Source organism: Mastacembelus armatus, chromosome 24 (assembly GCF_900324485.2).
Source record: "Mastacembelus armatus chromosome 24, fMasArm1.2, whole genome shotgun sequence".
NCBI lineage: Eukaryota > Metazoa > Chordata > Actinopteri > Synbranchiformes > Mastacembelidae > Mastacembelus > Mastacembelus armatus.
In genome coordinates this window covers 11,120,961-11,134,867 of record NC_046656.1, presented here as the reverse complement: position 1 = coordinate 11,134,867, position 13,907 = coordinate 11,120,961, and the positions used below count along the sequence as shown (strand labels likewise).

At 37.2% G+C, this 13,907-nt stretch overlaps 3 protein-coding genes across 11 annotated transcripts in view; all 3 read left to right on the top strand.

The window, feature by feature from the left end:
- Positions 1–584: 584 nt before the first annotated feature.
- Positions 585–4,028, top strand: LOC113136882 (uncharacterized). Of its 3 annotated transcripts, none has more exons than XM_026317989.2 (9): positions 585–837; positions 942–1,010; positions 1,177–1,298; positions 1,425–1,482; positions 1,636–1,788; positions 1,941–2,015; positions 2,163–2,240; positions 2,624–2,848; positions 3,149–4,028. In XM_026317989.2, the coding sequence occupies exons 2-9, from the start codon at positions 950–952 to the stop codon at positions 3,367–3,369; spliced, it is 993 nt and encodes a 330-aa protein (XP_026173774.1). In that variant the 5' UTR covers positions 585–837; positions 942–949; the 3' UTR covers positions 3,370–4,028. The 3 variants fall into 3 exon arrangements, with proteins under 3 accessions (XP_026173774.1, XP_026173773.1, XP_026173775.1); XM_026317988.2 differs by having other exon boundaries at positions 586–837; positions 1,422–1,482; XM_026317990.2 differs by having other exon boundaries at positions 588–837; positions 1,422–1,482; positions 2,651–2,848.
- A 2,571-nt stretch (positions 4,029–6,599) lies between these two features.
- LOC113136877 (uncharacterized) lies at positions 6,600–9,867 on the top strand. 3 transcript variants are annotated; one of them, XM_026317979.2, is made up of 9 exons: positions 6,600–6,835; positions 6,940–7,008; positions 7,176–7,297; positions 7,441–7,501; positions 7,663–7,815; positions 7,967–8,041; positions 8,189–8,266; positions 8,483–8,707; positions 8,983–9,867. In XM_026317979.2, exons 2-9 carry the CDS (start codon positions 6,948–6,950, stop codon positions 9,273–9,275), a joined length of 1,068 nt encoding a protein of 355 aa, XP_026173764.1. In that variant the 5' UTR covers positions 6,600–6,835; positions 6,940–6,947; the 3' UTR covers positions 9,276–9,867. The 3 variants fall into 3 exon arrangements, with proteins under 3 accessions (XP_026173764.1, XP_026173762.1, XP_026173763.1); XM_026317977.2 differs by lacking the exons at positions 6,600–6,835; positions 6,940–7,008 and having other exon boundaries at positions 7,035–7,297; XM_026317978.2 differs by lacking the exons at positions 6,600–6,835; positions 6,940–7,008 and having other exon boundaries at positions 7,036–7,297; positions 8,510–8,707; positions 8,983–9,866.
- A 442-nt stretch (positions 9,868–10,309) lies between these two features.
- The window catches only part of akap7 (A-kinase anchoring protein 7), a 32,696-nt gene continuing 29,098 nt past the window's right edge, over positions 10,310–13,907 (top strand). For 2 of the 5 annotated variants that reach the window (XM_026318562.1, XM_026318561.1), the window contains exons 1-5: positions 10,310–10,899; positions 10,980–11,235; positions 11,941–12,102; positions 12,302–12,450; positions 13,468–13,604. In XM_026318562.1, the coding sequence (XP_026174347.1) occupies positions 10,726–10,899; positions 10,980–11,235; positions 11,941–12,102; positions 12,302–12,450; positions 13,468–13,604 (878 nt within the window). In that variant the 5' untranslated portion in view covers positions 10,310–10,725. Of the gene's footprint in view, positions 10,900–10,954; positions 11,236–11,940; positions 12,103–12,301; positions 12,451–13,467; positions 13,605–13,907 lie in introns of all 5 variants that reach the window. The other 3 variants (XM_026318563.1, XM_026318564.1, XM_033325080.1) reach the window with 3 other exon arrangements.

The following is a 13,907-nucleotide window of genomic DNA, read 5'->3' as shown; positions in this document are numbered from 1 at the left end:
ACCTTTCTGCTAGATTTACCATGACGGTGCTGCAACATCAGGATCATGTCTACTTTTGTTCCTCTGAGTCTTATTTGGTCTTTGAAACAAAGGATCGCTGGTGTTCGGTTGCATCTAAAATATCAAAATATCAATATGCACATTGATACAAAGTACAGTGAGTGGTACTGAAATATTAGAGCAGGTTCAAATGTTTCAAGACAGTACAACCAAAGATCTGTCCAGTGCTGCCCCCTGGTGGAATATGGTTACTCCATATGTGAACCAGCTGTGTCACTCAAACATGATGCCACTTTTAAAGACACAGCTGGAAGAATCTATATAGTGACAAACACTGCTCTGATCAGCAGCAGCCTGGGGGGTCAAACACTCTCTAGTGAACCAGCCAGGAAAACATAAACTGGAAACAAGCGGTGTGGTAATATAATGTATAAGGTGGTTACTATTATATTTACTGTGCATTATATTTATTATAGTTTGCCTACAGTAATATTTTTACCTGCTACACACGTATATCAGTCGCTCCGCTCTATCAACCAATGATCGTTTAAAACGTCATCACGTCCTGACGTAAGGAAACAGTAGTTCCTTAAGTTTCGCTTTCCATTTCATTGCAGACTATCTGGTTACTTTTGCAGTGACGAAGTTATGATGAAAGATACGATGTAGAATATTTTTACCTTGGTTTAATAATTGTCAGGTAACTTGAGTAACACCTGCTGTAAGTGACTTTACAACTAATTATTTAAGTCAGTGTTTTTCGATCAGGTTAAAGCTCCGTCGTTCATCCTGCTTCCTGCACCAGCTTGTCTCAGCTTGTTTTTATTTTCACAGCAGGTTTGTATCGAAACCTTCCACACAGTTTGTCGATTATATTGAAAACAAATGAAGTTTGAAATCTACTGTCTTTGTTCATATCTGTTTATTTTCTTTGTGTCCAGGTGGAGTCATGTCACTTTTGCTAAAGCAAATAGAGCAGACAGACAGGGCAGCAGCCCGTACACTGAAAGGTAAGTTACCATTTAGGCCTTTTCAGAGCCATTGAAGGGAAACATGAATACAAATATATTTAGGTTAAGTTTGCAAACGCAAGTTAGCATTTACTGCTGTAAATGTGACTATTAGTGTTTTTTTTTTTACACCACATGTTCCTGGCACCTGCTCTTGTTCTTGCAGAAGCAGATTTGTACAGTGACTCAGAGATCCGGTCACTGACTCGTCAGGACCTGAATGAGCTGTTTCCAGAACCTCGCAACCTGAAACTGAGGAGAAGAATCTTTGCAATAATACACAAACAGGTTAGTGAAGATTGAAATGTGCAGCTCTGACCTTGGAAAGATAGAAGAATAGAGATAACATGGATGGACACTAGTTATCAGGAAGTAAATGATGAACAAGCAAAATGCTTGCTTTGGTTTCAGAAGCCAGTTAATGTGATTCTAAGAGAACTGAAAGACTTCATCCCACATGATTCATTCAAAGGTTTGTACAGATCATATAGCACTTACTTTTCACATTTGCATGTGGTAGCTGTTTGGTGTGTGTGTTTTTCTTTTAGTTTTAATATGCAGTATGTAACTATGTTTTCATCCAAATTCTAACACACACACACACAACATGTTACTGTTCTTGCAGCTGCTGTAACTAACAATGGGGTCTTGGCCGAATACCTCCCTATGCTGAAGGACATGAAGAGCCACTTAAATAATGTGCAGGAATTCCTTGATGCTCATATTGAGCTACTGGAAAACACCATCAAAAATCAGGTCGACCCAGAACCAACTAAAGGTTAAAATGCAGTTTTTTAATTTAATATCATGATATATTAATTACAGAAGAAACTATGCAAGAATACATGAAATAAGTGCATCAACTTCAAGTGGTTTTAGTCTTTATAAGATTTGAAGTGACTAAATGCATTTTGTCATTGTACCTACCAGGTTCTCTGGCAGCCGCCCGTCGTCCAGTGGAGCCACACAGCAGCCAAACTGGTGGCCATCAACAGGTAGCACAAGGTAAGTCCTGTTTTCTTCTGCTTCACATTCTCATGACATGTTGAATGTCTGAGTAGTATTTCCTACAAGATTCTGTTATAAGTTGATTGAAGTTATGTACTATGAGATTTGAATGTCCATTTATACCATTTTATGGCTCTTCGCCAGGTACAGTCACCTCAGGCTGGGGTGGTTGGTCAATGTTCTCTAGTCTGCAAAGAGGTGGCAATCCACAAGCACCCCAAAGTAAGTCAAACCTTCTTCAGCTTCACATTATGAGATAATGTGTTTACAGACCTTTATCAGCAAGTTTTAAACTTTTTCATTCTGAAATAACTTTCAATTTGGTAAACTGACAAAGAGAGGTTTAAGTGTCTTTTAGGGACTTGTAAATTATCTAAATTTGGACTTTTGTACAACAGATGCTGCAAATAATCTTAAAAACTTTATGGGCTTTTGCAAAAAAAAAATCTATCTGACAGATGGATTAAAAACATCAGATGCATGCTATAGATGGTGAATGTTAGGAAATGTCTTCATGCTGTCAAGGTTTAAAGTTTACTGTGTAGGCTTTGATAATTTTAAGATTCTCTTAAATCTTGTAAGTGCAGTAAATAAATCTGTTTCAGGTACACAACCATTTTTTCTTTCTTTAGGGACAGTGATGTATGATGTCGTCGTTGAAGGTAAAACCTTTGGAGCAGATCAACAGGTGATGAACTATGTGAAGAATCACACTCAGAGTGGGACTCAGTTTATTGAAAACGATCAGGATAGTCGGGTCACTGTTGTCTTCTGCCCAATCAGCTCACGTGTTGGGCCAGATGTTGATGCAGCGATGAAAAATGTCAAAGGTAAAGTACAGATTTTTCAGCCTGTTTCACATTCAAATAAAATTGCATTTAGTTTGTTTGCCAAATGAAGTTTTATTTTTAGTTGTCATTCTGTGAGCTTGGATACTGTTATTTATGACCTATGCAAAAAAAAAAAAAAAATGGGAGAAGGAAAAAAAAAAGCAAATTGATGTATTGGTAAATCATACAATTTAAAGAAACATCCTTTGTGATTATCAAAATGCACATTAAACCATTTAACTATAAGCTCAAAATTTTCCATCCTGTCTGAAACTCTTTCCTCCCTATTGGTGTCCACAGATGAAAAAGACATCATTCTGGTGTTGATGCATCACATGTATGAGGCCAAGAGCACTACCTTTGGGAGAACATGGAATGATTATCCAAACATTAAGTTTCATGTCAATATTTTCTATCACGAGACAGCTAATGGATTACTGAAGTGTTCACAAAATGATGAGGCTGTCACCAAGATACGAAAAAAATTAATGGAGTACCGTATTGATACCAGTGCGTATTGATACCAGTGCATATGCGTATGAGTGGTGTAAGTGCTAATGCTTCTGGTGGTAAAACCAGGCCATCATGGTTTTGGCGATAAATGATCAGTCCTAGTATTGGCAATGACAGTGTTAGTCAAAATAAACTCTAATGGACTACAGCAATTGCAACATTGGAAACAACATAAAACAAAACTATAATGGATAGTGGGTATAAATGAAAAATGTCAAGGTTGCTATTGCTTAATTAGTTAGCTGTTAAATGTCTAATGCTACCACCGTGCTCTGTGTTATGTCTTTGACCATGCAACTGCACGCTGCTTAATATCACTCAAAATATCCAACTATCAGACTTTACATGTTAAAGGGTGGGGGAAAAAGCTCATTTCATGTTTGCTGCAGATGGTTTTAGACAACCTACTAATTTAGAAAATACATTCCAACTGGTTCACAATGTGCCATCAATGAAAACACATTCATTAAGATAATCTTTGTAACCAGTTTTGTACACTACGTTCTGGATTTGAATTGTATTTGAGCATCAAATTTTCAGCACATTAAACTTTATGAAAATGACTGGTTTCAAAAAAGGGCTACAGAAATCAAGGCCATATACCATTGATGATATGTATATAATTGAGTGCAATTGATCTGTCCAACAATTTGATCTTTCTTATTTTTTTTGGAAATAACTCTCTCATTTATTGCACTTATGTAATGAATCCAATTAAGATTTTATTGTTTTAAGGAAACATTTCTAGCCGTAGGGTAATCTTACAGATTTTAGTTGCGTTATACAGTATGGTAACACCAAAATGTACTGTAAGAGGTGTAGGAGTTTAGAAGGCACAAGTTCAGTGAGTATCCAGCTTTGTTTATTGGCCAAAGATAACTAGGTAAATAGATATTCACTAAAGAGAAGAATATAATTGAGGATAAGTAAGTTATTACCCTTATTAGTCCCACAATGGGGAAATTCCATTACCACCCAAAGTGCACACACACAGCAGTGAACACACACACCGTGAACACACATCTGGAGCAGTGGGCAGCCAGTGCTGCAGCGCCCAGGGAGCAGTTGGGGTCTTAAGGGTGTCACCTCAATCGTGGTATTGTACGTGGTCAGGGCGCTGGCTATTCACTCCCTCCCACCGTCAATTCATGCCGGGCCTGCAATTTTCAGGTTACAAGTTCGACTCCCTATTAGGCCACGACTGCCCCTGCTACTTTATTGATCCCAAACTGGGAAATTCCCCTCTGCATTTTAACCCACCCAAGTGCACACACACCGTGAACACACACCCGCGGCAGTGGGCAGCCATTGCTGCGGCGCCCAGGGAGCAGTTGGGGGTTCGGTGCCTTGCTCAAGGGAATCACCTCAGTCGTGGCTATTCACTCCACCCCACCGACAATTCCTGCCGGTCCTGAGACTCGAACCTGTAATTTTCAGGTTACAAGTCCAACTCTGGGCCACGACTGCCCCATACATAAATAAGCATACATAAATAGAATATTGAATGTACATTTTGCTATCGCTGCTTTTATATTCATGTCTCAAAGTATATAGGATCTATGATTACTATGGATGATGTCATTTTTAAGTGTAGGTAATCATGCCTGAGATTCTTCAGTTATTAGCTACTCAACCAAATTTTGTTTAATTATCTGCAATCAAAAATAACACAAATTAGTGCTTATTCATTTATATGAAATATTGGCACAGTTCCCTGCTCATAAAGTGTACTATATGTACATAAAGTACTTTGTATTGGGAGTTGTGCATAGTCTAAATAAAACTGTTTGCTAGGACCTAATGACCTTTTTATGTAATTGGGTTCCAAGTTGTCAAAATAAATATGGACATAAGTGTATTATGCTCAGTGTTGAAGTAGTGTAAATAAATAAACATATGATTTAGTTTATTTGATGAATTTGTATTTAAAAGGCTAGGTTCCTTGAGAAACATCTGTGTTCTGAAACATCTGGCTAAAAGTTTGACAATGTTTATGATGTAAGCAACCTGTGGTCAGTAGTCCAAAGTCAGCGCTTCACTTTGAGTGTCAGTTTCCATTGTTTTATTATAACAGGGAAGCAAATACTCACAGGCTAAACACAAATATGCACCACATAGTCTCCATCTGTGAAGCCAAGGCACGGTGCTTAAATTGTAACTTTGGTCCACATACAAAGAATTATTTATTATGGTTATGAAACTAATACCAGAGCATTTGATTTGGTTTCTGATATCTAATTGTGAGAGTGTTCTCAGTTTTCTTCTTAATCATAAAGTTATGAAGAATAAAATGCTGTAATTTACTAATAAATGAACTAAATCTGTTGTAAAGGTACTCAGAGATGAGCCAGGGTTGCCAAAAAAAGTCTTTGTGTTGAAGTTTATATAAATGTTAAGGACATTGTGCATAGTCATGATTAGCAGCAGTCATACCGAATCATGTGTTCTCATCCCAGACCATATAACACCACAAATGAATATACCTTTCTCCTGCATGAGAGACCTTTCTGCTAGATTTACCATGACGGTGCTGCAACATCAGGATCATGTCTACTTTTGTTCCTCTGAGTCTTATTTGGTCTTTGAAACAAAGGATCGCTGGTGTTCGGTTGCATCTAAAATATCAAAATATCAATATGCACACTGATACAAAGTACAGTGAGTGGTACTGAAATATTAGAGCAGGTTCAAATGTTGCAAGACAGTACAACCAAAGATCTGTCCAGTGCTGCCCCCTGGTGGCATTACTCCATATGTGAACCAGCTGTGTCACTCAAACATGATGCCACTTTTAAAGACACAGCTGGAAGAATCTATAGTGACAAACACTGCTCTGATCAGCAGCAGCCTGGGGGGTCAAACACTCTCTAGTGAACCAGCCAGGAAGACTTGATGTGCTTGACATAAAATAAAAATAATTCCTCATTCCTAAAAACTGTCATTGTGGAAGGTACCTCTAGTAGCTCACCTGAACCTGTAAAGAGAGAGACCTACACTGAAAAACACTGTATAGAAAGCAGTGATGTAATATATTGTATAAAGTTTGACACAGATGATTAGCATTGAAGTTACGGTACATTTAGATCCTACAGTATGTTTAAGAGACAAAATATTGTATATTATGTAGTAGTACATATTTATACATACTGTACACGACTTGACTGATCACATGACCTCAATCCCTCCGCTCTACCTATCGATTGTTTAAAACGTCATTGACGTTACGACGTAGGTTTTATTTTCTGTTTGACTCCATAGTCTGGTTACTTTTGTACTGACGAAGTTATGATGAAAAATACGATGTAGAATATTTTTACCTTGGTTTAATAATTGTCAGGTAACTTGAGTAACACCTGCTGTAAGTGACTTTACAACTAATTATTTAAGTCAGTGTTTTTCGATCAGGTTAAAGCTCCGTCGTTCATCCTGCTTCCTGCACCAGCTTGTCTCAGTTTGTTTTTATTTTCACAGCAGGTTTGTATCGAAACCTTCCACACAGTTTGTCGATTATATTGAAAACAAATGAAGTTTGAAGTCTACTGTCTTTGTTCATATCTGTTTATTTTCTTTGTGTCCAGGTGGAGTCATGTCACTTTTGCTAAAGCAAATAGAGCAGACAGACAGGGCAGCAGCCCGTACACTGAAAGGTAAGTTACCATTTAGGCCTTTTCAGAGCCATTGAAGGGAAACATGAATACAAATATATTTAGGTTAAGTTTGCAAACGCAAGTTAGCATTTACTGCTGTAAATGTGACTATTGGTGTTTTTTTTTTTTACACCACATGTTCCTGGCACCTGCTCTTGTTCTTGCAGGAGCAGATTTGTACAGTGACTCAGAGATCCGGTCACTGACTCGTCAGGACCTGAATGAGCTGTTTCCAGGACCTCGCAACCTGAAACTGAGGAGAAGAATCTTTGCAATAATACACAAACAGGTTAGTGAAGATTGAAATGTGCAGCTCTGACCTTGGAAAGATAGAAGAATAGAGATAACATGGATGGACACTAGTTATCAGGAAGTAAATGATGAACAAGCAAAATGCTCCATTAGTTTTATTCTATTATTTTTTGGTTTCAGAAGCCAGTTAATGTGATTCTAAGAGAACTGAAAGAGTTCATCCCACATGATTCATTCAAAGGTTTGTACAGATCATCTAGCACTTACTTTTCACATTTGCATGTGGTAGCTGTTTGGTGTGTGTGTTTTTCTTTTAGTTTTAATATGCAGTATGTAACTATGTTTTCATCCAAATTCTAACACACACACACACACACACACAACATGTTACTGTTCTTGCAGCTGCTGTAACTAATAATGGGGTCTTGGTCGAATACCTCCCTATGCTGAAGGACATGAAGAGCCACTTAAATAATGTGCAGGAATTCCTTGATGCTCATATTGAGCTACTGGAAAACACCATCAAAAATCAGGTCGACCCAGAACCAACTAAAGGTTAAAATGCAGTTTTTTAATTTAATATCATGATATATTAATTACAGAAGAAACTATGTAGAATACATGAAATAAGTGCATCAACTTCAAGTGGTTTTAGTCTTTATAAGATTTGAAGTGACTAAATGCATTTTGTCATTGTACCTACCAGGTTCTCTGGCAATCGCCCATCGTCCAGTGGAGCCACACAGCAGCCAAACTGGTGGCCATCAACAGGAAGCACAAGGTAAGTCCTGTTTTCTTCTGCTTCACATTCTCATGACATGTTGAATGTCTGAGTAGTATTTCCTACAAGATTCTGTTATAAGTTGATTGAAGTTATGTACTATGAGATTTGTATGTCCATTTATACCATTTTATGGCTCTTTGTCAGGTACAGTCACCTCATTCTGGAGTGGTTGGCCAGTGTTCTCTAGTTCGCAAAGAGGTGACAATCCACAAGCACCCCAAAGTAAGTCGAACCTTCTTTAGCTTCACATTATGAGATAATGTGTTTACAGGCCTTTATCAGCAAGTTTTAAACTTTTTCATTCTGAAATAACTTTCAATTTGGTAAAATGACAAAGAGAGGTTTAAGTGTCTTTTAGGGACTTGTAAATTATCCAAATTTGGACTTTTGTACAACAGATGCTGCAAATAATAAGTGCAGTAAATAAATCTGTTTCAGGTGCACAACCATTTTTTCTTTCTTTAGACATTGTGATGTATGATGTCATCGTTGGAGATAAAACCTTTGGAGCAGATCAACAGGTGATGGACTATGTGAAGAATCACACTCAGAGTGGGACTCAGTTTATTGAAAGTAATCAGGATAGTCGGGTCACTGTTGTCTTCTGCCCAATCAGCTCACGTGTTGGGCCAGATGTTGATGCAGCGATGAAAAATGTCAAAGGTAAAGTACAGATTTTTCAGCCTGTTTCACATTCAAATAAAATTGCATTTAGTTTGTTTGCTAATTTTTTAGCTGTCATTCTATGAACTTGGAACTGCTGTTATTTATGACCTACAGAAACAATATTAAATCAACAAACGGATGTAATGGTAAAAGTCAATCTTACTGCAAGTTAAAGAAACATCCTTTGTGATTATCAAAATGCACACTAAACCACTTAAACTCAAAATTTTCCATCCTGTCTCAAACTCTTTCCTCCCTTTTGGTGTCCACAGTTGAAAAAGACGTCATTTTGGTGTTGATGCATCATGCATTTGAAGCAAAGAACACTACCAATAGGAGAACATGGAATGATTATCCAAACATTAAGTTTCATGTCAATATTTTCTATCACGAGACAATGCAAGGATTATTGAAGTGTTCACAAAATGATGAGGCTGTCACCAAGATACGAGAAAAATTAATGGAGTACAGGACTCAGAGAAGTAATGATACCAATGCAGATGTCCTGAGTATGGGTGATGAAAGTGGTAGTACTGCTTTTGGTGGTAACGGTTGTCAAGTGTGATACATTATCTGTCTTAGTATTGTCAGTGACGATTGGAATAATTATGGTATTACGTAGCTACTGCAACATCAAAAAATAAAAGTTTACTGGAAAGTGAGTATAAATGTCAAAGTTACTATTGCTTTTCACATCTGCTGTTAAATGTCTAATGCTACCACCATGTTCTGTGTTATGTCTTTGTAAATGCAATTGCAGTTCGTAAAATATCAAGCAAAATATGAGTATTATACTACATGTTAGAGGGTGGGGAAAAAGCTGATTACTTCATCATTGCAAGTGCTTATACACAATTTACTAATTTAGAAAATAAATTCCAAGTAATTCACAATGTGCTTTGATAAGAAATGGGCACACATTTGAAACATTTGATAAATTTTCTTTTATAATAATCTTTTTGTAACCGTTTTTGACTTTTATCTTTTTATTTTTTGGTTTTTTTGGAAAGGACTTTCCAATTCATTGCAGTATGTTATAAATCAATTTTTAAAAAATTTTGTTTTTAAAGAAACATTTCTAGCGGTGTGTATTAATGTGTATTTAGTTGCTTTATTCAGTATAGTAAGATTTAAATGTACCAGGTGTAAGAGATGTAGCTGCTCATAAATTTATGCCTCAAAACCATATTGGACCTATGATTACATAATACTTCCTAAAATTTTCAAGTCTGTAATGTCTGTGATTCTTCAGGTATTTGTTACTAAATATAATTATTTAAAAATATGTAATAAGTTTAAAAAAATATATGAATCCAAAAATTGTTCATTAAAACTTTAAAATTCTGAAATACTGGCAAAGCTTCCCTACTGTTTGTACATAAAGTGCTTTGCAATAGGCGTTGTGCATAGTGTACTTGAAAATAAATAAATAAACACGTTTAATTAACTGTATACATTTCCATTTTGCACTCTTAACTCAAATTATTTAGTTGTTCCAACATTGTTGTTAAAGTCCAGGTTCCTTTTATTTTGAAAAGAAGCTATTTTGGGACTCAAATTTTAGACCGGAAGTTTGACATTGTTTACAAATTAAACAACTTCCGGTCGGTAGTCCAAAATTAGCGCGTTACTTGGAGTCTTATTTTCTATATTTTAGTATAACATTTTTCTGTCAGAAACAGGCAAAAACGCGGGTTTTCTAGCAACAACATAATTACAAGTTGCCAATATGATATTCCGGTGTTCTCTTAGTTTTATTAATTAGCAGCAGAACCCCGTTAGAGACCGCGGGCTAACAGTTAGCTAACAGCTAACTCCACAGATGTTTTGCAGCGTGGTTACAGGGACAGAAAGTCTTTATCTGGGATTTACTTGTGGCGACGATAATCTACCTGCCTTTCAGACAGACGTAGGCTATATTTTCTTTTTTGCGGCTAGGTTAGGCATAATTAGCTATTCGGCTTTTAACGTCAAATTGGACGGTATCTAAAGTTTGTTACTAATGCCTGTGTGTCATGCTCCTCGGCTGCGTCTGGTTGAGCCTCAGGTCATCGCTTTCAAAAAGTGTGTGTTTAACATTACAGAGGATTTTTGTTGTCAATGAATTGTGGTCTCGGAAACTGTCACCCACCAGCCACTGCCATACACTCAGCACCCTTAAGCCATCTACACACCGGTTTGGATTGAAGGTAAAAAAAAGTCCTGAAAAGACACATAGTAATGGCAATCTAATGTTGTCATCAGGATAAATTACCACTTGTTGTTCCAGGTTATAGCACAGCCCTGTTTGTATCAGCTAACCGTGCGTAATATGCATTCAGCCAGTATGTCCCACGGCAAAGAGACCACTGCTGTTGGCTCAGAGGATGAGGAGGAGGAGGAGAAGTGTTGTGGTGGTGATGATGATGATGGTGTGGTTGGGCAGGAGAGTGGGATAGAAAGTGAGAATCTGGAGAGCAAAATGATGTCTCCAGGCCAGGTGGTCCAGCAAGGGGTGGCAGGCACCAGCACTTCCACTATGTCAAGTGAGTAGACCACCTGAGATAATGACTGAATTTGCAGAATTTGCAATACAATGCAAATGTAAAAAACTCAAATGGCACAATGCCACTTTTTGCTAGTTGGACAGTATTTCCAACGAATACTCTAGCAGCTTTTCTACTTCTCCAGCCATCTATCAGAATATGTAATTTTATATTGTAATATGTATATTTTAAGTTCAGTGTCCACCCAACTGTCTTTATTTAACCAGGAATTCTCATAGAGATACAGTGTCTCATATACAAGAGAAGCAGTATTCCAATAGAATAAATTATTTAATATAAATTAATATAGTAACTTTTCTGGAATATCAGCTAAAGCTGCTTATGAATAAATAACCAGGTATGGATATCTTTTTTTGACCTATGTAGAAAGTTTCATGGAAATTAAATTAAATAATCAAGGTACTTTTTCATATTGATGCAAAAAAAAAACATTAACTACCATAAGTCATTTTTTTTATATCCATATTTTCCCACATTGCGATGTTATAATTATGTAATTGCAATGCACATACATCTCAAAGTAGATATGCAATAGCATATCTGTCTCTTAATGTGCAGCACAATGACTTTGTAGTTGTCTACATTTTAGTGAATGTAAGTATCAGTAATTTAAGGGATGGTCAAACTTGTGTTTTGCATCCATGTTCATACACATTCAGTATGTGTGCTGTATTTTGTTCTTAGCGGCTCCTTCAAGGTTACCTGGAAAAAAGGCAAAGAGTAAGATGAGGAGGGAGAGGAGAAAGTTGATGAAGAAAAAGCTCAAATCAGCAGAAACTTCATACAACTTAATGTCAGAGCTCCCATTCGCTCTGACCAGTCCAACTACATGGAAGGAGCTAGGATGTATGTATATTCTTACAATTGTAACTTTCAATAAAAGTTTTTTTTTTTTTTTACAGTAGAGGGTTAAAGGCTGACAGGTCTCAAAAACAAAGTTGTGCTGTGACATTTTGGTTCAGAGTCTGGCCAGTTTCTTGTATTTCTGGCAGTTTATATTAATGAGTGTATTTGGGTTTTAAACGTGTTTGCCTATCCTCTCTAGTCACTAACCCAGAGTCAGCACAGAAAAAAAGGAAGAGGGGAGACAGTGGAGGGCGAGTAGACAGTGAGGAGGATGGAGAGAAGAAGAAAAAAAAGAAACAGAGCCAGCGACCCAATTACTTTGTCTCCATCCCCATCACTAACACACAGGTAAGTTCTCTACCTTTCACCACTTGTGTCTTTAAAGGAACTTCTGAATATCCCACCCAGTTTATCAGAAAATGCTACTTACTTTTGTTGAAGTTTTTGCACAGGAATCGATGTCTTTAAAAGACCACTGTAGTGATTTTGCACAATAAATCCTGACAGCCATTTCACAGTCACTTTCCAGGGGCTCATTGATTTCCGTTCATTTTAATACATAATCAAAATCATGTTACAGTGAAACATGTTCAATTAAGCTTTTACACTTTCATGAAAGTCCTTGCTAGTATCTGTCAAAGCTACATATTTTTGGAGTTTCAATCATGTTAAAATCACAGTTTGATATGTGATTCCTGGTGATGCATTCACATGTGGTTCGACAACAGAGCTTCTCTACTCGGCAGCCAAAAAAACATTCTGTTCAGGAGCTGTGATGTTAGGAAGCTAAACTAGGTACTTATCAAATATGAGTGTCAAAAACTTTACCCTCAAGACTTTTAATCAAAAGACCTAAATCCAGCAATATTTTCACTGTGATGTTTTTTTTTATCTTAAGGACATTTCAAGTTCATTTTCACACATAATATAATACATTGATGACACAAACAAATCAAGAAAAAAAAAATTGGCGCATAATTCAGATCTTTCTTTATGGTTCAGTAAGGGCATTATTTGTTTTGAATATTTGAATTCTCCTGTTCCTGAGAAGAGCTAAGAGCAGAGAAGAGCTTCTCCAAACTGTTGATGAATTCTGTTTGACACTTGACACAGGAAAAAAAAAGATCAAATCTCAATTATCTGATGACTGATGACACTAAAGTCTAAATAATTAATGAAAGAAAAAAAGCTCACCTGATTTACCCAATGGTAATGCCTCATTGCCTCATCTGCTTTCCTCTTCTCACCCATACTAAAATAGTTGTTGGAAGGACAAGAAGCAATGACCACTTACTGTATGTGACAGTATCTGCCTTTTTGTAACTCACCACCGCTGATTGCTGAAAGTGTATTTGTCCAATACAGATAAAGTCAGCTGTGGTTGAGGTTCAAGAGGCGGTGCTTCAGCAGGAGCCACGGTTGGCCAAAGCCATGATCCCAGTCCCAACTCTCCACATCACGCTGTTAGTCACTCATCTAGCCAATCAGGAGCAAGTAGATCTGTGAGTGCACTTACCAACATATACACAAACATGCACACACAGCAACCCTGTAATGTGTGTTATAAACTGTGCCGCTTAATAAACACAAACCACAGGAAAAATGCACACCATGAAAAGCTAAATGTTCAAACAGAACAGCCAGTACGAAATCTCTCAGAGCCACAGCAAACATGATGTGTGTCTTACATGCATTACACTGTCCTGTGCCAAGGATGGTTTTGGTTAATCCCAGATCCACTAGGAGCCTCCCTGTTTTCCTCATAGCTTTTCCTTGTGTCTTAGTCCCATCCACGTAAGAAGGAA

Bases quoted from the DNA above. Each gene is read 5' to 3' on its own strand.
- LOC113136882 (XM_026317988.2), top strand. From the start codon at position 950: ATGTCACTTTTGCTAAAGCAAATAGAGCAGACAGACAGGGCAGCAGCC. The intron at 1,299-1,421 runs GTTAGTGAAGAT...CTTTGGTTTCAG, and splicing joins TTGCAATAATACACAAACAG to AAGCCAGTTAATGTGATTCT. The intron at 2,016-2,162 runs GTAAGTCCTGTT...GCTCTTCGCCAG, and splicing joins CCATCAACAGGTAGCACAAG to GTACAGTCACCTCAGGCTGG.
- LOC113136877 (XM_026317977.2), top strand. From the start codon at position 7,052: ATGAATACAAATATATTTAGGTTAAGTTTGCAAACGCAAGTTAGCATT. The intron at 7,298-7,440 runs GTTAGTGAAGAT...TTTTGGTTTCAG, and splicing joins TTGCAATAATACACAAACAG to AAGCCAGTTAATGTGATTCT. The intron at 8,708-8,982 runs GTAAAGTACAGA...TGGTGTCCACAG, and splicing joins AGCGATGAAAAATGTCAAAG to TTGAAAAAGACGTCATTTTG.